At 50.7% G+C, this 25009-nt stretch overlaps 1 protein-coding gene across 1 annotated transcript in view; it reads left to right on the forward strand.

Annotated features, from left to right (window-relative positions):
- Positions 1 to 13757: 13757 nt before the first annotated feature.
- The window catches only part of LOC149436983 (G protein-coupled receptor 143-like), a 41066-nt gene continuing 29814 nt past the window's right edge, over positions 13758 to 25009 (forward strand). Inside the window, exons 1-3 of the mRNA XM_089661215.1 lie at positions 13758 to 13965; positions 21449 to 21543; positions 24213 to 24307. Coding sequence (XP_089517341.1) covers positions 13758 to 13965; positions 21449 to 21543; positions 24213 to 24307 — 398 coding nt within the window. The remainder of the gene's footprint in view (positions 13966 to 21448; positions 21544 to 24212; positions 24308 to 25009) is intronic.

Below are 25009 nucleotides of genomic sequence, written 5' to 3' on the forward strand. Positions count from 1 at the left end.
GGAGCGCACACCGCCGAGACGGGGGAGAAGGGAACAGAGAATGGTGTATGGAGCGCACACCGCCGAGACGGGGGAGAAGGAAACAGAGATGGTGTATGGAGCGCACACCGCCGAGACGGGGGAGAAGGAAACAGAGGATGGTGTATGGAGCGCACACCGCCGAGACGGGGGAGAAGGAAACAGAGGATGGTGTATGGAGCGCACACCGCCGAGACGGGGGAGAAGGAAACAGAGGATGGTGTATGGAGCGCACACCGCCGAGACGGGGGAGAAGGAAACAGAGGATGGTGTATGGAGCGCACACCGCCGAGACGGGGGAGAAGGAAACAGAGGATGGTGTATGGAGCGCACACCGCCGAGACGGGGGAGAAGGAAACAGAGGATGGTGTATGGAGCGCACACCGCCGAGACGGGGGAGAAGGAAACAGAGGATGGTGTATGGAGCGCACACCGCCGAGACGGGGGAGAAGGAAACAGAGGATGGTGTATGGAGCGCACACCGCCGAGACGGGGGAGAAGGAAACAGAGGATGGTGTATGGAGCGCACACTGCCGAGACGGGGGGCTATGGCACAAAGTGTGGGGGGGAGAAGGGGGGCTACGGCACAAAGTGTGGGGGGGGGAGAAGGGGGGCTACGGCACAAAGTGTGGGGGGGGAGAAGGGGGGCTACGGCACAAAGTGTGGGGGGGGGAGAAGGGGGGCTACGGCACAAAGTGTGGGGGGAGAAGGGGGGGCTACGGCACAAAGTGTTGGGGGGAGAAGGGGGCTACGGCACAAAGTGTGGGGGGGGAGAAGGGGGGCTTCGGCACAAAGTGTGGGGGGGGGGGGTTAAAGGAGGATTCTGACCCCGAGCCGAAACACAGACCTTAGCCGGATTGAAGTTGACATTCTTGGCACTGCCGTGTTCATCTCCGGAGACGGCCGGCTGGTTGTTGAATCCTTGCTTCACATTCAGAGCCGTCAGCTCGTCCTGACAACACACATGTCACCGTTACACAGAATGACACCCCAATCAAGGGTCACCCCAATACCTGCACCCCCCACCGCCCATCAACCCAATACCTGCACCCCCCACCGCCCATCACCCCAATACCTGCACCCCCCACCGCCCATCACCCAATACCTGCACCCCCCACCGCCCATCACCCCAATACCTGCACCCCCCACCGCCCATCAACCCAATACCTGCACCCCCCCACCGCCCATCACCCCAATACCTTCACCCCCCACCGCCCATCACCCCAATACCTGCACCCCCCACCCGCCCATCAACCCAATACCTGTACCCCCCACCCCCCCAGCACCCAAATACCTGCACACCCCCACCTCAGATCACCCCAATACCTGCACACCCCCACCTCAGATCACCCCAATACCTGCACACCCACCGCCCATCAACCCCAAAAGCCTGCACCCCCCCATCACCCCATTACCTGCACCCCCCCATCACCCCAATACCTGCACCCCCCCACCTCAGATCACCCCAATACCTGCACACCCCACCGCCCATCACCCCAAAAGCTGCACCCCCCATCACCCCAATACCTGCACCCCCCCATCACCCCAATACCTGCACCCCCCCCACCTCAGATCACCCCAATACCTGCACCCCCCCCACCTCAGATCACCCCAATACCTGCACCCCCCCACCTCAGATCACCCCAATACCTGCACCCCCCACCGCCCATCACCCCAATACCTGCACCCCCCCACCTCAGATCACCCCAATACCTGCACCCCCCCCCACCGCCCCATCACCCCAATACCTGCACCCCCCCCATCACCCCAATACCTGCACCCCCCACCTCAGATCACCCCAATACCTGCACCCCCCACCGCCCATCACCCCAATACCTGCACCCCCCCATCAACCCAATACCTGCACCCTCTACCCCCCATTACCTGCAAACCCCCCTCATCACCCCAATACCTGCACCCCCCCACCGCCCATCACCCCAATACCTGCACCCCCCATCACCCCAATACCTGCACCCCCCCATCACCCCCATACCTGCACCCCCCAGTGCCCATCAACCCAATACCTGCACCCTCTACCCCCCATTACCTGCACCCCCCCATCACCCCAATACCAGCACACCCCCACCTCAGATCACCCCAATACCTGCAACCCCCACCCCCCATTACCTGCACCCCCCAATGTCTGCACCCCCCCACCCCTGAACTCAGATCACCCTAATACCTGCACCCCCCATAAACCCAATACCTGCAACCCCCACCCCCCCATTACCTGCACCCCCCAATGTCTGCACCCCCCCCCACCCCTGAACTCAGATCAACCCTAATACCTGCACCCCCCATAAACCCATACCTGCAAACACCACCCCCCATTACATGCACCCCCCATCACACCAATGCCTGCACCCCCCCCCCCCAACCCCAGATAACCCCAATACCACCACCTCCAATACCACCACCTCCACCCCAAAAGTTACAATGTACAGTCTGATCACTGGGGGAGGAGACTGAGGAAATGACTCCTCCTCCTTCTACAAAGTTACAATGTACAGTCTGATCACAGGGGGAGGGGAGACTGAGGAAAATGACTCCTCCTCCTTCTACAAAGTTACAATGTACAGTCTGATCACTGGGGGAGGAGACTGAGGAAATGACTCCTCCTCCTCCTACAAAGTTACAATGTACAGTCTGATCACTGGGGGAGGGGAGACTGAGGAAAATGACTCCTCCTCCTCCTCCTACAAAGTTACAATGTACAGTCTGATCACTGGGGGAGGGGAGACTGAGGAAATGACTCCTCCTCCTTCTACAAAGTTACAATGGTACAGTCTGATCACTGGGGGAGGGGAGACTGAGGAAATGCCTCCTCCTGCCTGCAAGCAGCAGCAGCCTGATGACGTCACCTGAGCCTAGGCACAGCCAATGATTGGCTCCCAGGGAGGGGTGACCCCCTGTATATGGTATATATGGGGACACTGCAGTCCTTGGCTCCTCCCCTCTGATGACAGTTTGTCTTTCTGTGGCCCCCAGCCCCCCTTCCTGTAGTATAATGTGGGGGGGCCATCCTGGGACCCCCCTGCCCTCCCTCCTCCGGGGACCCTCACTCGCCTCCTTCTGTTTGGCGTCCTGCGGGTAGACATCGGGGGGCCCCAGCCGGGGTTTCTTCAGGGGCCTCTGCTCGTAGCTCAGGACACCGAAGGCCGCCATCTTTCCTGCTCCTCCGGGGGGCGCGCACCCGATGACGTCTGAGGAGAAGTCAAGAGCGCGCTATTGACGTCACGGGGTGGGCGGAGAGGCCGCCGGCGCCATGTTGGGTGCGGGCAGAGTTCTGTGGTGGGGACTTCCTATAGAATCTTTATAAATGATAAAGAGGACCTGTCACCTGTGAGAGACAAGAGCCTACCGTCCTAATAACACGGGCCAGTGCCCTCCATGGATCCTGGGAACGGGAATCTGACAACCGGATGGTGGGCTCTTCATGTATGGGGGGCAAAGAGACCCCCACAATGTTCCCCTGTACACCACATTTCCCCTCAATGCCTGTCCATGTGACCCCATTACTGAGATTTCTCCCCACTTCATGTCCTTGTGACCCCATTACTGACATTTCCCCTCATTTCCTGTCCTTGTGACCCCCATTACGGAGATTTCTCCTCACTTCCTGTCCCTGTGACCCCATGACCCCATTACTGAGATTTCCCCTCACTTCCTGTCCCTGTGACCCCCATTACTGAGATTTCTCCTCACTTCCTGTCCCTGTGACCCCATTACTGAGATTTCCCCTCACATCCTGTCTCTGTGACCCCCATTACTGAGATTTCTCCTCACTTCCTGTCCTTGTGATCCCCCATTACTGAGATTCCTCGCTTCCTGTCCCTGTGACCCCCATTACTGAGATTTTTCCCTCACTTCCTTTCCTTCTGACCCCATTACTGACATTTCCCCTCACTTCCTGTCCCTGTGACCCCTATTATTGAGATTTCCCCTCATTTCCTGTCCATGTGAAACCCAATACTGAGATTTCCTCTCACTTCCTGCCTCTGTGACCCCATTACTGAGATTTCCCCTCATTTCCTGTCCCTGTGACCCCCATTACTGAGATTTCCCCTCACTTCCTGTCCCTGTGACCCCCATTACTGAGATTTCCCCTGAGAGTTCTGTGGTGGGGACTTCCTATAGAACCTTTATAAATGATAAAGAGGACCTGTCACCTGTGAGAGACAACAGCCTACCGTCCTAATAACACGGGCCAGTGCCCTCCATGGATCCTCGAACGGGAATCTGACAACCAGATGGTGGGCTCTTCATGTATGGGGGGCAAAGAGACCCCCACAATGTTCTCCTGTACACCACATTTCCCCTCAATGCCTATCCCTGTGACCCCATTACTGAGATTTCTCCCCACTTCATGTCCTTGTGACCCTATTACTGACATTTCCCCTCATTTCCTTTCCTTGTGACCCCCATGACTGAGATTTCTCCTCATTTCCTGTCCCTGTGACCCCATTACTGAGATTTCCCCTCACTTCCTGTCCCTGTGACCCCAATTACTGACATTTCTCCTCACTTCCTGTCCCTGTGACCCCATTACTGAGATTTCCCCTCACTTCCTGTCCCTGTGACCCCCATTACTGACATTTCCCCTCATTTCCTGTCCTTGTGACCCCCATTACTGAGATTTCTCCTCACTTCCTGTCCCTGTGACCCCCATTACTGAGATTTCTCCTCACTTCCTGTCCCTGTGACCCCATTACTGAGATTTCCCCTCACATCCTGTCCCTGTGACCCCCATTACTGAGATTTCTCCTCACTTCCTGTCCTTGTGACCCCCCATTACTGAGATTTCTCCTCACTTCCTGTCCTTGTGACCCCATTACTGAGATTTCCCCTCACTTCCTGCCCCTGTGACCCCATTATTGAGATTTCCCCTCACATCCTGTTTCTGTGACCCCCATTACTGAGATTTCTCCTCACTTCCTGTCCTTGTGATCCCCCATTACTGAGATTTCTCCTCGCTTCCTGTCCCTGTGACCCCCATTACTGAGATTTTCCCTCACTTCCTGTCCTTCTGACCCCATTACTGACATCTCCCCTCACATCCTGTCCCTGTGACCCCTATTATTGAGATTTCCCCTCATTTCCTGTCCATGTGAAACCCAATACTGAGATTTCCCCTCACTTCCTGCCTCTGTGACCCCATTACTGAGATTTCCCCTCATTTCCTGTCCCTGTGACCCCCATTACTGAGATTTCCCCTCACTTCCTGTCCCTGTGACCCCCATTACTGAGATTTCCCCTCACGTCCTGTCCCTGTAAACCCCATTATTGAGATTTCCCCTCACTTCCTTTTCCTATGACCCCATTACTGAGATTTCCCCTAATTTCCTGTCCCTGTGACCCCCACTACTGAGATTTCCCCTCACTTCCTGTCCCTGTGACCCCCATTACTTAGATATCTCTCCACTTCCTGTCCTTGTGACCCTCATTACTGAGATTTCCCCTCACGTCCTGTCCTTCTGACCCCACTACTGACGTTTCCCCTCACTTCCTGTTCCTGTGACCCCCTTTACTGAGATTTCCCCTCACTTCCTGTCCCTGTAACCCCCATTACTGAGATTTCCCCTCACTTCCTCTCCCTGTGACCCCATAACTGAGATTTCCCCTCACTTCCTGTCCTTTTGACCCCATTACTGACATTTCCCCTCACTTCCTGTCCCTGTGACCCCCAATTACTGATATTTTTCCTCACTTCCTGTCCCTGTGACCCCATTACGGAGATTTCCCCTCACTTCCTGTCCCTGTGACCCCCATTACTGAGATTTCCCTTCACTTCCTGTCCCTGTGACCCCCATTACTGCGATTTTTCCTTAGATCCTGTCCTTCTGACCCCCATTACTGAGATTTTTCCTCAGATCCTGTCCCTGTGACCCCCATTACTGAGATTTTTCCTTAGATCCTGTTCCTGTGACCCCTATTACTGAGATTTCCCCTAAACTTCCTGTCCCTTTGACCCCCATTACTGAGATTTTTCCTCACTACCTGTCCCTGTGACCCCCCCCCCCGCATTACTGAGATTTTTCCTCATTTCCTTTCCCTGTGACCCCCATTAATGAGATTTCTCCTCACATCTTGTCTCTGTGACCCCATTACTGAGATTTCCCCTCACTTCCTGTCCCTGTGACACCCCATTACTTAGATTTCCCCTCACTTCCTGTCCCTGTGACCCCCATTACTGAGATTTCTCCTCACTTCCTGTCTTTGTGACCCCCCATTACTGAGATTTCTCCTCACTTCCTGTCCTTGTGACCCCATTACTGAGATTTCCCCTCACTTCCTGCCCCTGTGACCCCATTATTGAGATTTCCCCTCACATCCTGTTTCTGTGACCCCCATTACTGAGATTTCTCCTCACTTCCTGTCCTTGTGATCCCCCATTACTGAGATTTCTCCTCGCTTCCTGTCCCTGTGACCCCCATTACTGAGATTTTCCCTCACTTCCTGTCCTTCTGACCCCATTACTGACATCTCCCCTCACTTCCTGTCCCTGTGACCCCTATTATTGAGATTTCCCCTCATTTCCTGTCCATGTGAAACCCAATACTGAGATTTCCCCTCACTTCCTGCCTCTGTGACCCCATTACTGAGATTTCCCCTCATTTCCTGTCCCTGTGACCCCCATTACTGAGATTTCCCCTCACTTCCTGTCCCTGTGACCCCCATTACTGAGATTTCCCCTCACGTCCTGTCCCTGTAAACCCCATTATTGAGATTTCCCCTCACTTCCTTTTCCTGTGACCCCATTACTGAGATTTCCCCTAATTTCCTGTCCCTGTGACCCCCACTACTGAGATTTCCCCTCACTTCCTGTCCCTGTGACCCCCATTACTTAGATATCTCTCCACTTCCTGTCCTTGTGACCCTCATTACTGAGATTTCCCCTCACGTCCTGTCCTTCTGACCCCACTACTGACGTTTCCCCTCACTTCCTGTTCCTGTGACCCCCTTTACTGAGATTTCCCCTCACTTCCTGTCCCTGTAACCCCCATTACTGAGATTTCCCCTCACTTCCTCTCCCTGTGACCCCATAACTGAGATTTCCCCTCACTTCCTGTCCTTTTGACCCCATTACTGACATTTCCCCTCACTTCCTGTCCCTGTGACCCCCAATTACTGATATTTTTCCTCACTTCCTGTCCCTGTGACCCCATTACTGAGATATCCCCTCACTTCCTGTCCCTGTGACCCCTATAACTGAGATTTCCCCTCACTTCCTGTCCCTGTGACCCCCAATTACTGATATTTTTCCTCACTTCCTGTCCCTGTGACCCCATTACGGAGATTTCCCCTCACTTCCTGTCCCTGTGACCCCCATTACTGAGATTTCCCTTCACTTCCTGTCCCTGTGACCCCCATTACTGCGATTTTTCCTTAGATCCTGTCCTTCTGACCCCCATTACTGAGATTTTTCCTCAGATCCTGTCCCTGTGACCCCCATTACTGAGATTTTTCCTTAGATCCTGTTCCTGTGACCCCTATTACTGAGATTTCCCCTAAACTTCCTGTCCCTTTGACCCCCATTACTGAGATTTTTCCTCACTGCCTGTCCCTGTGACACCCCCCCCCCCCCCCGCATTACTGAGATTTTTCCTCATTTCCTTTCCCTGTGACCCCCATTAATGAGATTTCTCCTCACATCTTGTCTCTGTGACCCCATTACTGAGATTTCCCCTCACTTCCTGTCCCTGTGACACCCCATTACTTAGATTTCCCCTCACTTCCTTTCCCTGTGACCCCCCATTACTGAGATTTTCCCTCACTTCCTTTCCCTGTGACCCCCATTACTGAGATTTTCCCTCACTTCCTTTCCCTGTGACCCCTATTACTGAGATTTCACCTTGTTTCCTGTCCCTGTAACCCCCATTACTGAGATTTACCCTCACTTCCTTTCCCTGTGACCCCTATTACTGAGATTTCCCCTCACTTCCTGTCCCCGTGACCCCCATTACTGAGATTTCCCCTCACTTCCTGTCCCTGTGACCTCATTACTGAGATTTCCCCTCACTTCCTGTCCCTGTGACCTCATTACTAAGATTTCTCATAACTTCCAGCCCCTGTGACCTCATTACTGAGATTTCCCCTCACTTCCTGTCCCTGTGACATCATTACTGAGATTTATTATCACTTCCGGCTTCCTGTGACACCCCCCCACAGAATTGTTGTGAGATAATTCAATGAGTACAATTGTACCCCTCCAGATCCTCCATAATTCCATATGTGGTCTTCCTGGATCCTCTGTGCCATGGTCCTCCCGGATCCTCCATTCCATGGTCCTCCCTGATCCTCCATTCCATGGTCCTCCCTGATCCTCCATTCCATGGTCCTCCCTGATCCTCCATTCCATGGTCCTCCCTGATCCTCCATTCCATGGTCCTCCCGGATCCTCCATTCCATGGTCCTCCCTGATCCTCCATTCCATGGTCCTCCCTGATCCTCCATTCCATGGTCCTCCCTGATCCTCCATTCCATGGTCCTCCCCGATCCTCCATTCCATAGTCCTCCCCGATCCTCCATTCCATGGTTCTCCCTGATCCTCCGTGCCATGGTCCTCCCCGATCCTCCATTCCATGGTCCTCCCCGATCCTCCATTCCATGGTCCTCACTGTTCCTCCATTCCATGGTCCTCCCTGATCCTCCATTCCATGGTCCTCCCTGATCCTCCATTCCATGGTCCTCCCTGATCCTCCATTTCATGGTCCTCCCTGATCCTCCATTTCATGGTCCTCCCTGATCCTCCATTCCATGGTCCTCCCTGATCCTCCATTCCATGGTCCTCCCTGATCCTCCATTCCATAGTCCTCCCCGATCCTCCATTCCATGGTTCTCCCTGATCCTCCGTGCCATGGTCCTCCCTGATCCTCCATTCCATAGTCCTCCCCGATCCTCCATTCCATAGTCCTCCCCGATCCTTCATTCCATGGTCCTCCCCGATCCTCCATTCCATGGTCCTCCCCGATCCTCCATTCCATGGTCCTCACTGTTCCTCCATTCCATGGTCCTCCCTGATCCTCCATTCCATGGTCCTCCCTGATCCTCCATTTCATGGTCCTCCCTGATCCTCCATTTCATGGTCCTCCCTGATCCTCCATTCCATGGTCCTCCCGGATCCTCCATTCCATGGTCCTCCCGGATCCTCCATTCCATGGTCCTCACTGATCCTCCATTCCATGGTCCTCCCTGATCCTCCGTTCCATGGTCCTCCCGGATCCTCTATTCCATGGTCCTCCTGGATCCTCCATTCCATGGTCCTCACTGATCCTCCATTCCATGGTCCTCCCTGATCCTTTATTCCATGGTCCTCCTGGATCCTCCATGCCATGGTCCTCCATGATCCTCCATTCCATAGTCCTCCCCGATCCTCCATTCCATAGTCCTCCCCGATCCTCCATTCCATAGTCCTCCATGATCCTCCATTCCATAGTCCTCCCCGATCCTCCATTCCATAGTCCTCCCGGATCCTCCATTCCATGGTCCTCCCTGATCCTCCATTCCATAGTCCTCCCCGATCCTCCATTCCATAGTCCTCCCCGATCCTTCATTCCATGGTCCTCCCCGATCCTCCATTCCATGGTCCTCACTGTTCCTCCATTCCATGGTCCTCCCTGATCCTCCATTCCATGGTCCTCCCTGATCCTCCATTTCATGGTCCTCCCTGATCCTCCATTTCATGGTCCTCCCTGATCCTCCATTCCATGGTCCTCCCCGGATCCTCCATTCCATGGTCCTCCCGGATCCTCCATTCCATGGTCCTCACTGATCCTCCATTCCATGGTCCTCCCTGATCCTCCGTTCCATGGTCCTCCCGGATCCTCCATTCCATGGTCCTCCTGGATCCTCCATTCCATGGTCCTCACTGATCCTCCATTCCATGGTCCTCCCTGATCCTTTATTCCATGGTCCTCCTGGATCCTCCATGCCATGGTCCTCCATGATCCTCCATTCCATGGTCCTCCCGGATCCTCCATTCCATGGTCCTCGCTGATCCTCCATTCCATGGTCCTCGCTGATCCTCTATTCCATGGTCCTCCCGGCTCCTCCGTGCCATGGTCCTCCCGGCTCCTCCTTTCCATGGTCCTCCCGGATCCTCTATTCCATGGTCCTCACTGATCCTCCATGCCATGGTCCTCCCTGATCCTCCATTCCATGGTCCTTCCTGATCCTCTATTTCATGGTCCTCCTGGATCCTCCATTCCATGGTCTTCCCGGATCCTCCATTCCATGGTCCTCCCGGATCCTCCATTCCATGGTCCTCCTGGATCCTCCGTGCCATGGTCCTCCCTGATCCTCCATTCCATGGTCCTCCCGGATCCTCCATTCCATGGTCCTCCCTGATCCTCCATTTCATGGTCCTCCCTGATCCTCCATTCCATGGTTCTCCCTGATCCTCCATTCCATGGTCCTCCCGGATCCTCTATTCCATGGTCCTTCTGGATCCTCCATTCCATGGTCCTCCCTGATCCTCTATTCCATGGTCCTCACTGTTCCTCCATTCCATGGTCCTCCTGGATCCTCAATTCCATGGTCCTTCTGGATCCTCCATTCCATGGTCCTCCCTGATCCTCTATTCCATGGTCCTCACTGATCCTCCATGCCATGGTCCTCCCTGATCCTCGGTTCCATGGTCCTCCTGGATCCTCTATTCCATGGTCCTCCTGGATCCTCCATTCCATGGTCCTCACTGATCCTCCATTCCATGGTCCTCCCTGATCCTTTATTCCATGGTCCTCCCGGATCCTCCATGCCATGGTCCTCCCTGATCCTCCATTCCATGGTCCTCCCAGATCCTCCATTCCATGGTCCTCCCAGATCCTCCATTCCATGGTCCTCCCTGATCTTCTATTCCATGGTCCTCCCGGCTCCTCCGTGCCATGGTCCTCCCTGATCCTCCATTCCATGGTCCTCCCTGATCCTCTATTCCATGGTCCTCCCTGATCCTCTATTCCATGGTCCTCCATGATCCTCCATTCCATGATCCTTCCTGATCCTCCATTCCATGGTCCTCCTGGATCCTCCATTCCATGGTCCTCACTGTTCCTCCTTTTCATGGTCCTCACTGATCCTCCATTCCATGGTCCTCTCTGATCCTCCATTCCATGGTCCTCCTGGATCCTCCATTCCATGGTCCTCACTGTTCCTCCAGTTCATGGTCCTCACTGATCCTCCATTCCATAGTCCCCCCTGATCCTCTATTTCATGGTCCTCCTGGATCCTCCGTTCCATGGTCCTCCTGGATCCTCCATTCCATGGTCATCCTGGATCCTCCATTCCATGGTCCTCCCTGATCTTCCATTCTATGGTCCTCCCTGATCCTTTGTTCCATGGTCCTCACTGTTCCTCCATTCCATGGTCCTCCTGGATCCTCCATTCCATGGTCCTCACTGATCCTCCATTCCATGGTCTTCCCAGATCCTTTATTCCATGGTCCTCCTGGATCCTCCATGCCATGGTCCTCCCTGATCCTCCATTCCATGGTCCTCTCGGATCCTCCATTCCATGGTCCTCACTGATCCTCCATTCCATGGTCCTCCCTGATCCTCCATTCCATGGTCCTCCTGGATCCTCCATGCCATGGTCCTCCCTGATCCTCCATTCCATGGACCTCCTGGATCCTCCATTCCATGGTCCTCCCTGATCCTCCATTCCATGGTCCTCCATGATTCTCCATTCCATGGTCCTTCCTGATCCTCCATTCCATGGTCCTCCTGGATCCTCCATTCCATGGTCCTCCTGGATGCTCCATTCCATGGTCCTCACTGATCCTCCATTCCATGGTCCTCCCTGAACCTCCATTCCATGGTCCTCCTTGATCCTCCATTCCATGGTCCTCCTGGATCCTCCATTCCATGGTCCTCCCTGATCCTCTATTTCACGGTCCTCCTGGATCCTCCATTCCATGGTCCTCCTGGATCCTCCATTCCATGGTCATCCTGGATCCTCCATTCCATGGTCCTCCCTGATCCTCCATTCCATGATCCTTCTGGATCCTTCATGCCATGGTTCTTCCAGATCCTTTATTCCATGGTCCTCACAAGTCCTTTGTGCCATGGTCTTCTTGGATCCTCCTTTTCATGGTCCTCCTGGATTTTCCATTCCATGGTCTTCCCGGATCCTCCATTCCATGGTCTTCCCCTGTCCTCCATTCCATGGTCTTCCAGGATCATTCGTTCCATGGTTTACCTGGATCCTCCATTGTCTGATTCCTCCAGATCCTCCACCATTCCATGCGTTGTCTTCCCAGATTCTCTGTTCCGTTGTCTTCCTGGATCCTCCTTCATCTGATCCCTCCAGGTCCTCCACTATTCCATGCGTGGTCTTCCTGGATCCTCCTTCATCTGATCCCTCCAGGTCCTCCACTATTCCATGCGTGGTCTTCCCAGATCCTCCATTGTCTGATAATTCCAGGTCCTCCACCATTCCATGCGTGGTCTTCCCGGATCCTCCATTGTCTGATCCCTCCAGGTCCTCCACCATTCCATGCGTGGTCTTCCCGGATCCTCCATTGTCTGATCCCTCCAGGTCCTCCACCATTCCATGCGTGGTCTTCCCGGATCCTCCATTGTCTGATCCCTCCAGGTCCTCCACCATTTCATGCGTGGTCTTCCCGGATCCTCCATTGTCTGATCCCTCCAGGTCCTCCACCATTCCATGCGTGGTCTTCCTGGATCCTCCTTCATCTGATCCCTCCAGGTCCTCCACTATTCCATGCGTGGTCTTCCCAGATCCTCCATTGTCTGATCCCTCCAGGTCCTCCACCATTCCATGCGTGGTCTTCCCGGATCCTCCATTGTCTGATCCCTCCAGGTCCTCCACCATTCCATGCGTGGTCTTCCCGGATCCTCCATTGTCTGATCCCTCCAGGTCCTCCACCATTTCATGCGTGGTCTTCCCGGATCCTCCATTGTCTGATCCCTCCAGGTCCTCCACCATTCCATACGTGGTCTTCCCGGATCCTCCTTCATCTGATCCCTCCAGGTCCTCCACTATTCCATGCGTGGTCTTCCCAGATCCTCCATTGTCTGATAATTCCAGGTCCTCCACCATTCCATGCGTGGTCTTCCCGGATCCTCCATTGTCTGATCCCTCCAGGTCCTCCACCATTCCATGCGTGGTCTTCCCGGATCCTCCATTGTCTGATCCCTCCAGGTCCTCCACCATTCCATGCGTGGTCTTCCCGGATCCTCCATTGTCTGATCCCTCCAGGTCCTCCACCATTTCATGCGTGGTCTTCCCGGATCCTCCATTGTCTGATCCCTCCAGGTCCTCCACCATTCCATGCGTGGTCTTCCCGGATCCTCCATTGTCTGATCCCTCCAGGTCCTCCACCATTCCATGCGTGGTCTTCCCGGATCCTCCATTGTCTGATCCCTCCAGGTCCTCCACCATTCCATGCGTGGTCTTCCCGGATCCTCCATTGTCTGATCCCTCCAGGTCCTCCACCATTCCATGCGTGGTCTTCCCGGATCCTCCATTGTCTGATCCCTCCAGGTCCTCCACCATTCCATGCGTGGTCTTCCCGGATCCTCCATTGTCTGATCCCTCCAGGTCCTCCACCATTCCATGCGTGGTCTTCCCGGATCTTCCATTATCTGATTCCTCCAGATCCTCCACCATTCCATGCGTGGTCTTCCCACATCCTCCATTGTCTGATCCCTCTGGTTCCTCCATCATTCATCCTTTGGTCTTCCTGCAGTCCTGATCCCACCAGATCCTCCATCATCCTGTGTATGGCCTCCCTGAGATTACCGAGGCTGTGCTGTGCGTCCAGGGATTGTGGCACGGACCTGGTCCTCCCCTCCCCCACCTATCATGTGGTGTGTGGGTGCAGCGCTGCCCTGGGGCTCCTGGGCCTGGCCTTCTGCTACCATCCAACCAACGTCCGGACTCAGAGGACGGGGAGGCGAGTGGTGCTGGCCGGGGGTCTGCTCAGCGCAGGTTCCATCTCCTATTTTTATCGTTTTATCAGATGTGATTGTACAGAAATCTCGCCGTGTTATCATGTATGTGTCCCCCTCCCCGTGTGGTCTGTGGGGCTCATTCACTCTAGCGGGGGGGCAGTAAAACATGTTTGAGCTGCATTTTACCACCCCCCAATGTTACCCCTTTAGTCATGGGTGCACATCCCACATGCTGAGCTCCGTGGCAGGAATTCTACCCCCCCCCCCCCGTCACTTTCGATGGGCGTACCGCCTGCTGAGTGCGACCCATTTCAGCAGGCGGGGCCACCCTGCCAGCATCGCGGTGCAGCCGGTTGTGGCGCTCTGGATTGGGGATTCGATGAGTAAACGCTGGCGGTAAGAAAGCGAAACGACGCGTATCTGAAGAGCCGCCTGAATGTGGATCACTCTTCGAGAACAAGGCGCATGGGCCCTTGGTGGCTATTGTCTCGCAAAAGTGATTTCGGGGTTCTTTAATGCAAATTTTTTTTTTTTTTTTTCCTAAAAACAAAACTAAAAAAAAAAAACTGCAATTTTTTTTATCGACTAAAATCAAAACAAAACTAAAAAAAAAAACTGCAATTTTTTTTGTAATCGACTAAAATCAAAACAAAACTAAAAAAAAAAAACTGCAATTTTTTTTTATCGACTAAAATCAAAACAAAACTAAAAAAAAAAACTGCAATTTTTTTTGTAATCGACTAAAATCAAAACAAAACTAAAAAAAAAAACTGCAATTTTTTTTATCGACTAAAAACAAAACTAAAAAAAAAATTGCAGATTTTTTTTGTTTTGTTTTGATTTTAGTCGATTACAAAAAAAATTGCAGTTTTTTTTTTTAGTTTTGTGTTGATTTTAGTCGATAAAAAAAATTGCAGATATATTTTTAATCTACTAAAAACAAAACTAAAAAAAAAACTATTTTTTTTTTAATCGACTAAAATCCAAACAAAAGAAAAAAAAATTGCAGATTTTTTTTTTTTTTTTTAGTTCTGTGTCGATTTTAGTCAACTACAAAAAAAAATTGCAGTTTTTTTTTTTTTAGTTTTGTTTTGATTTTAGTCGATTAAAAAAAAATAGTTTGCAGATTTTTTTTTAGTTTTGATTTCAATCAATAAAAATAAATTGCACATTTTATTTTTAGATTTGTTTTGATTTTAGTTTTGATCCTGCGGGTGGACGTCATGTCCCAGCCATTGATGTCTGAAGACGCATCACTTCCTGTTCACTTCCGAAGAAAACAAAAAGGTTGACTTTTATCTCCGGGAACTTTTATTTGTTCATTTTTAGAATAGCCGATCTATAAGAAAAAAAAAAAACAAAAGAAAAAATTGCAGATTTTTTTTTTAGTTTTGGGTTTGATTTTAGTTGATTAAAAAAAATTGCTGATTTTTTTTTTTATTGACTAAAATCAAAACTAAAAAAAAAAAAGCTGCAATTTTTTTTCTTTTTGCTTTTGTTTTTTCTTTTTTGATCGGCTATTCTAAAAATGAATAAATAAAAGTTCCCGGAGATAAAAGTCGACCTTTTTGTTTTCTTCGGAAGTGAACAGGAAGTGAGGCGTCTTTAAAAATCAATGGCTGGGACTTGACGTCCACCTGCAGGATCAAAACTAAAACTAAAAAAATCTGCAATTTTTTTTTTTTTATCGACTACAATCAAAACAAAACTAAAAAAAAAATTGCATCATTTTTTTTTTTTTTAGTTCTGTGTCGATTTTAGTCAATTACAAAAACAAATTGCAGTTTTTTTTTTTTTTAGTTTTGTTTTGATTTTAGTCGATAAAAAAAAATTGCATTTTTTTTTATCCACTAAAATCAAAACAAAACTTAAAAAAAAAAAAAAAAAAAAAGATGCAATTATTTTTTTAGTTTTGTTTTGATTTTAGTCGATAAAAAAACAAAAAATTGCAGATTTTTTTAGTTTTAGTTTTGATCCCTGGGTGGACGTCAAGTCCCAGCCATTGCTTTTTAAAGACGCCTCACTTCCTGTTCACTTCCGAAGAAAACAAAAAGGTCGACTTTTATCTCCGGGAACTTTTATTTATTCATTTTTAGAATAGCCGATCAAAAAAGAAAAATAAAGAAAAAATTGCATTTTTTTTTTTTTTTGTTTTGATTTTAGGCAATTGATTTTAGTCGATAAAAAAATGTCAGATTTTTTTTTTTTAATCGCCTAAAATCAATCAAAACTAAAAAAAAAAAAAGCTGCAATTTTTTCTTTTTTCTTTATTTTTCTTTTTTGATCGGCTATTCTAAAAATGAATAAATAAAAGTTCCCGGAGATAAAAATCGACCTTTTTGTTTTCTTCGGAAGTGAACAGGAAGTGAGGCGTCTTCAAAAATCAATGGCTGGGACTTAACGTCCACCCGCAGGATCAAAACAAAACTAAAAAAATCATTGCATCTTTTTTTTTTTTTTTTTTTTTTTTTTTAGTTTTGTTTTGATTTTAGTGGATAAAAAAATGCAATTTTTTTTGTAATTGACTAAAATCGAAACAGAACTAAAAAAAAAAAAAAAAAAATGATGCAATTTTTTTTCAGTTTTGTTTTGATTTTAGTCGATAAAAAAAAAACAAAAAATTGCAGCTTTTTTTTTTTTTTGTTTTTAGTTTTGATTTTAGTCGATAGTCGATTAAAAAAAATTGCTGATTTTTTTTTTTTATCGACTAAAATCAAACCCAAAACTAAAAAAAAAATCTGCAATTTTTTCTTTTGTTATTTTTTTTTTTTCTTTTTTGATCGGCTATTCTAAAAATGAACAAATAAAAGTTCCTGGAGATAAAAGTCAACCTTTTTGTTTTCTTCGGAAGTGAACAGGAAGTGATGCGTCTTCAGACATCAATACCTGGGACATGACGTCCACCCGCAGGATCAAAACTAAAATCAAAACAAAACTAAAAAAAATCTGCAATTTTTTTTTTTTTTTTGAATTTATGCGATAAAAAAAAAATTGCAAATTTTGGTTTTGTTTTGATTTTAGTTTTGATCCTGCGGGTGGATGTCATGTCCCAGGTATTGATGTCTGAAGACGCATCACTTCCTGTTCACTTCCGAAGAAAACAAAAAGGTCGACAGATTTGCAGATTTTATTTTTTTTTTAGTTTTTGTTTTGATTTTAGTCGATAAAAAAAAGCAGATTTTTTTTTTTTTAATCTACTAAAATCCAAACAAAACTTAAAAAAAAAATCTGCAATTTTTTTTTTTTTTTTTTCCTTTTTTGTTCGGCTATTCTAAAAATGAATAAATAAAAGTGCCCGGAGATCAAAGTTGACCTTTTTGTTTTCTTCGGAAGTGAACAGGAAGTGATGCGTCTTCAGACAGCAATGGCTGGGACGTGATGTCCATCCGCAGGATCAAAACTAAAATCAAAAAGATTTTTTTTTAGTTTTGTTTTGATTTTAGTTGATAAAAAAAATCTGCAATTTTTTTTTTTATCGACTAAAAACAAAACTAAACAAAAATCTGCAATTTTTTTATCGACAAAAATCTAAACAAAACTAAAAAAAAAATTGCAGATTTTTTTAGTTTAGTTTTCAGTCAATTAAAAAAAAATTGCACATTTTATTTTTTTTAGTTTTAATTTTAGTTGATTAAAAAAACAAATTGCAGATTTTTTTTTTTTTTTAGTTTTGTTTTGATTTTAGTTGATAAACAAAATTGCAGATAAAAAATCTACTAAAAACAAAACTAAACAAAAATCTGCAATTTTTTTTTTTATCGACAAAAATCAAAACTAAAAAAAAAAATTGCACATTTTATTTTTTTTAGTTTTGATTTTAGTCGATTAAAAAGAAATTGCAGATTTTATTTTTTTTTTGTTTTGATTTTAGTTGATAAAAAAATAGCAGCTTTTTTAATCTACTAAAAACAAAACTAAAAAAAAAATCTGCAATTTTTTTTTTTTTTTTTTGATCGGCTATTCTAAAAATTAATAAATATAAGTTCCCGTAGATAAAAGTCGACCTTTTCGTCTTCAGAAGTGAAGAGGAAGTGATGCGTCTTCAGACATCAATGGCTGGGACATGACGTCCACCCGCAGGATCAGGGAGGAAAGGGTTACTGAGGGTGGCCTGGGGAGTGGGGAGAGGAAAACCAATCCTCAATTATATCAATTAGGGGGCCCAAAGCCGGCCCATAGGGCCCCAATCACACCTCTGATTATGGGGTGGGAGGGATCGCAGTGATTGGCTGTGGGCTGCAAGCCATGGAGGGATTACCTGGGAATGATCGACCCCAGACACAGACAGTCTGCATCCAGAGCCGACCAATCACAGCCAGTCTCTCCATCATCAATCACATGTGAGAGGCTGCGATCACCAATCAGAAAGTATTGTGTGTCTGCAGAGCAACCAACATCACCACTGACTGTCAGAGACTGTGGACATAGTACAGGAGATGACCAGAGACTGCGGACATAGTACAGGAGACGACCAGAGACTGCGGACACAGTACAGGAGATGACCAGAGACTGCGGACACAGTACAGGGATGACCAGAGACTGCGGACACAGTACAGGAGATGACCAGAGACTGCGGACACAGTACAGGGATGACCAGAGACTGCAGACACAGTACAGGAGATGACCAGAGACTGCGGACATAGTACAGGAGATGACCAGAGACTGCGGACATAGTACAGGAGATGACCAGAGACTGCGGACACAGTACAGGAGATGACCAGAGACTGCGGACACAGTACAGGAGATGACCAGAGACTGCGGACATAGTACAGGAGATGACCAGAGACTGCGGACATAGTACAGGAGATGACCAGAGACTGCGGACACAGTACAGGAGATGACCAGAGACTGCGGACACAGTACAGGAGATGACCAGAGACTGCGGACACAGTACAGGAGACGACCAGAGACTGCGGACATAGTACAGGGGATGACCAGAGACTGCAGACATAGTACAGGAGAGGACCAGAGACTGCGGACACAGTACAGGAGATGACCAGAGACTGCGGACACAGTACAGGAGATGACCAGAGACTGCGGACACAGTACAGGAGATGACCAGAGACTGCGGACACAGTACAGGAGATGACCAGAGACTGCGGACACAGTACAGGAGATGACCGGAGACTGCGGACACAGTACAGGAGATGACCAGAGACTGCGGACACAGTACAGGAGATGACCGGAGACTGCGGACACAGTACAGGAGATGACCGGAGACTGCGGACAGTACAGGAGACGACCGGAGACTGCGGACACAGTACAGGAGACGGTCGGAGACTGCGGACACAGTACAGGAGACGACCAGAGACTGCGGACACAGTACAGGAGACGACCAGAGACTGCGGACACAGTACAGGAGACGACCAGAGACTGCGGACACAGTACAGGAGACGACCAGAGACTGCGGACACAGTACAGGAGATGACCAGAGACTGCGGACAGTACAGAGATGACCAGAGACTGCGGACACAGTACAGGAGATGACCAGAGACTGCGGACACAGTACAGGAGATGACCAGAGACTGCGGACACAGTACAGGGATGACCAGAGACTGCGGACATAGTACAGGAGATGACCAGAGACTGCGGACACAGTACAGGAGATGACCAGAGACTGCGGACACAGTACAGGGGATGACCAGAGACTGCGGACACAGTACAGGAGACGACCAGAGACTGCGGACACAGTACAGGAGACGGTCAGAGACTGCGGACACAGTAAAGGAGACGACCAGAGACTGCGGACACAGTACAGGAGACGACCAGAGACTGCGGACAGTACAGAGATGACCAGAGACTGCGGACACAGTACAGGAGATGACCAGAGACTGCGGACACAGTACAGGAGATGACCAGAGACTGCGGACAGTACAGAGATGACCAGAGACTGCGGACACAGTACAGGAGATGACCAGAGACTGCGGACACAGTACAGGAGATGACCAGAGACTGCGGACATAGTACAGGGGATGACCAGAGACTGCGGACACAGTACAGGGGATGACCAGAGACTGCGGACACAGTACAGGGGATGACCAGAGACTGCGGACACAGTACAGGAGATGACCAGAGACTGCGGACACAGTACAGGAGATGACCAGAGACTGCGGACATAGTGCAGGAGATGACCAGAGACTGCGGACACAGTACAGGAGATGGTCAGAGACTGCGGACACAGTACAGGAGATGACCAGAGACTGCGGACAGTACAGAGATGACCAGAGACTGCGGACACAGTACAGGAGATGACCAGAGACTGCGGACACAGTACAGGAGATGACCAGAGACTGCGGACACAGTACAGGGATGACCAGAGACTGCGGACATAGTACAGGAGATGACCAGAGACTGCGGACACAGTACAGGAGATGACCAGAGACTGCGGACACAGTACAGGGGATGACCAGAGACTGCGGACACAGTACAGGAGACGACCAGAGACTGCGGACACAGTACAGGAGACGGTCAGAGACTGCGGACACAGTAAAGGAGACGACCAGAGACTGCGGACACAGTACAGGAGACGGTCAGAGACTGCGGACACAGTAAAGGAGACGACCAGAGACTGCGGACACAGTACAGGAGACGACCAGAGACTGCGGACAGTACAGAGATGACCAGAGACTGCGGACACAGTACAGGAGATGACCAGAGACTGCGGACACAGTACAGGAGATGACCAGAGACTGCGGACACAGTACAGGAGATGACCAGAGACTGCGGACAGTACAGAGATGACCAGAGACTGCGGACACAGTACAGGAGATGACCAGAGACTGCGGACACAGTACAGGAGATGACCAGAGACTGCGGACATAGTACAGGGGATGACCAGAGACTGCGGACACAGTACAGGGGATGACCAGAGACTGCGGACACAGTACAGGAGATGACCAGAGACTGCAGACACAGTACAGGAGATGACCAGAGACTGCGGACATAGTGCAGGAGATGACCAGAGACTGCGGACACAGTACAGGAGATGGTCAGAGACTGCGGACACAGTACAGGAGATGACCAGAGACTGCGGACACAGTACAGGGGATGACCAGAGACTGCGGACACAGTACAGGAGATGACCAGAGACTGCAGACACAGTACAGGAGATGACCAGAGACTGCGGACATAGTGCAGGAGATGACCAGAGACTGCGGACACAGTACAGGAGATGACCAGAGACTGCGGACACAGTACAGGAGATGACCAGAGACTGCGGACAGTACAGAGATGACCAGAGACTGCGGACACAGTACAGGAGATGACTAGAGACTGCGGACATAGTACAGGAGATGACCAGAGACTGCGGACACAGTACAGGAGATGACTAGAGACTGCGGACATAGTACAGGAGATGATGATCACAATAAGTGGAGGGGGTCAGAGTTGGGTAGTCGGGGAGGGGGGGGGGGGATGCTCAGTCTCTCCTGCGGATTGTTCGATCTCTGATCCCATTGGTGGATGTCGGAGGTGATGATTGATGTTTGTGTGGCTCTCTGATCTCTGTTCTCCTCTCTCAGGATTCTTGGTACATTCCATCCTCTGGCTGAGTCTTCCCGGGTTCCTCTCTGATCAGCACTATTGGCCGTCCCGCCTCCTCTGTATCCTCCTCTCGGTGAGTTGTATTCAGTGATCCCTCCAATCTCCTCCATTCGGGGGCGCAGTTCTGTACAACCAATCAGAGGCTTCCGTTTCGAGGCTTCGGGGATATCACACACGCCACAGACACAATATAGCAATTATTGGACCTCCGTATCAGACCTCAGTACCAGTACCAGACCTCAGTACCAGTACCGGACCTCAGTACCGGACCTCAGTACCAGACCTCAGTACCAGACCTCAGTACCAGTATCAGACCTCAGTACCAGACCTCAGTACCAGTAACAGACCTCAGGACCTCCGTACCGGACTTCCGTACCGGACTTCCGTACCGGACCTCAGTACCGGACCTCAGTACCGGACCTCAGTACCGGACCTCAGTACCGGACCTCAGTACCGGACCTCAGTACCAGACCTCAGTACCAGTATCGGACCTCAGTATCGGACCTCAGTAACGGACCTCAGTATCGGACCTCAGTATCAGTACCAGACCTCAGTATCGGACCTCAGTACCGAACCTCAGTATCGGACCTCAGTACCGAACCTCAGTATCGGACCTCAGTACCAGACCTCAGTACCAGACCTCAGTACCAGTATCAGACCTCAGTACCAGACCTCAGTACCAGTATCAGACCTCAGTAACAGACCTCAGTACCAGTAACAGACCTCAGTACCAGTATCAGACCTCAGTACCGGACCTCAGTATCGGACCTCAGTATCGGACCTCAGTACCGGACCTCAGTACCGGACCTCAGTACCGGACCTCAGTACCAGTACCGGACCTCAGTACCAGACCTCAGTAACAGACCTCAGTACCAGACCTCAGTACCAGTATCGGACCTCAGTACCAGACCTCAGTACCAGTACCGGACCTCAGTATCAGACCTCAGTAACGGACCTCAGTACCAGTACCGGACCTCAGTACCAGTACCGGACCTCAGTACCAGTACCGGACCTCAGTACCGGACCTCAGTACCGGACCTCAGTACCGGACCTCAGTACCGGACCTCAGTACCGGACCTCAGTACCAGTACCAGACCTCAGTACCAGTACCGGACCTCAGTACCGGACCTCAGTACCGGACCTCAGTACCGGACCTCAGTACCGGACCTCAGTACCAGACCTCAGTACCAGACCTCAGTACCAGTACCAGACCTCAGTACCAGACCTCAGTACCAGACCTCAGTACCAGACCTCAGTACCAGACCTCAGTACCAGTATCAGACCTCAGTAACAGACCTCAGTACCAGTAACAGACCTCAGGACCTCCGTACCGGACTTCCGTACCGGACCTCAGTACCGGACCTCAGTACCGGACCTCAGTACCGGACCTCAGTACCGGACCTCAGTACCAGACCTCAGTACCAGTACCGGACCTCAGTATCGGACCTCAGTATCGGACCTCAGTAACGGACCTCAGTATCGGACCTCAGTACCAGTACCAGACCTCAGTACCAGACCTCAGTACCAGACCTCAGTACCAGACCTCAGTACCAGACCTCAGTACCAGTATCAGACCTCAGTAACAGACCTCAGTACCAGTAACAGACCTCAGGACCTCCGTACCGGACTTCCGTACCGGACCTCAGTACCGGACCTCAGTACCGGACCTCAGTACCGGACCTCAGTACCGGACCTCAGTACCAGACCTCAGTACCAGTACCGGACCTCAGTATCGGACCTCAGTATCGGACCTCAGTAACGGACCTCAGTATCGGACCTCAGTATCAGTACCAGACCTCAGTATCGGACCTCAGTACCGAACCTCAGTACCGGACCTCAGTACCGAACCTCAGTATCGGACCTCAGTACCAGACCTCAGTACCAGACCTCAGTACCAGTATCAGACGTCAGTACCAGACCTCAGTACCAGTAACAGGCCTCAGTACCAGTATCAGACCTCAGTACCAGTACCGGACCTCAGTACCGGACCTCAGTACCGGACCTCAGTACCGGACCTCAGTACCGGACCTCAGTACCGGACCTCAGTACCAGTATCAGACCTCAGTACCAGACCTCAGTACCAGTATCGGACCTCAGTACCAGACCTCAGTACCAGTACCGGACCTCAGTATCAGACCTCAGTAACGGACCTCAGTACCAGTACCGGACCTCAGTACCAGTACCGGACCTCAGTACCAGTACCGGACCTCAGTACCGGACCTCAGTACCGGACCTCAGTACCGGACCTCAGTACCGGACCTCAGTACCGGACCTCAGTACCAGACCTCAGTACCAGTACCGGACCTCAGTACCGGACCTCAGTACCAGACCTCAGTACCAGACCTCAGTACCAGTACCAGACCTCAGTACCAGACCTCAGTACCAGACCTCAGTACCAGTATCAGACCTCAGTACCGGACCTCAGTATCAGACCTCAGTAACGGACCTCAGTACCAGTACCGGACCTCAGTACCAGTACCGGACCTCAGTACCGGACCTCAGTACCGGACCTCAGTACCGGACCTCAGTACCGGACCTCAGTACCGGACCTCAGTACCGGACCTCAGTACCGGACCTCAGTATCAGTACCAGACCTCAGTATCGGACCTCAGTACCAGTATCGGACCTCAGTATCGGACCTCGGTATCGGACCTCAGTATCGGACCTCGGTACCGGACCTCGGTACCGGACCTCAGAATCGGACCTCGGTACCAGACACTAATCCTTCCTCTCTGTCCTCAGACGTGGATCCATTACTTCTCCTGTCTGCTGTTTTGGGCCTTTTTCTGCTCGTCCCTGGAGGTCGCTCAGCTGCTCAGTCCCAGCCCCCCCGGGAGGTGAGGTTCCTCTGAATACAGGTTATGATTTCTGTGTATCGCTCTTCATAGGAAGGTTATAGAATATAAATGTATAATGGACCGTTAGGCCTTGACATGGACACTATTGTTCTCTCTGGCGGTCCCCCGAGAACGTGGCTGGATGGTCGGCCTGAGCCAGCGTCCGTCCGAGAAAATGTGATTATTAAAGTAGAATTCCAACCTACACCTAACATGTCCGAACAACGCCCCTCCCCCGCCCCTCCGATCACCTCCGCTCTATATGTAACTCCGGTCTGGTCACATGATTCGGCCCCCTGGTGTCAATAAGCAGCTGCAGGGGAGAGGAGGGAGCAGGGGCGGACTGACAACTCATGGGGCCCCCCGGGCAATAGGGGATCATGGGGCCCCTGTGTCCTTGCCCAAACTCAAAATAGCCTATGAAAATGGTACCAGGGGCATCTCATGGGGCCCCCTACTGACCCCGGGCCCTCGAGCAGTGCCCAAGTTTCCAAATGGTCAGTCCGCGTCTGGGAGGGAGCACCGGCGACGGTAGAGGGGGGAGCACCGGCGACGGTAGAGGGGGGAGCACCGACGACGGAGAGGGAAGGGCACCGACGACGGAGGAGGAGGGAGCACCTCCTCATCGGTGCTCCCCCCCTCTCCGTCGTCGGTGCTCCCCCCCTCTCCGTCGCCTGTGCTCCCCCCTCTCCGTCGTCTGTG

The sequence above is a fragment of the Staurois parvus genome, unplaced genomic scaffold, assembly GCF_062004578.1.
Source record: "Staurois parvus isolate SC_StPar_1 unplaced genomic scaffold, SC_StPar_1.0 ptg001327l, whole genome shotgun sequence".
Classification (NCBI taxonomy): Eukaryota; Metazoa; Chordata; class Amphibia; order Anura; family Ranidae; genus Staurois; species Staurois parvus.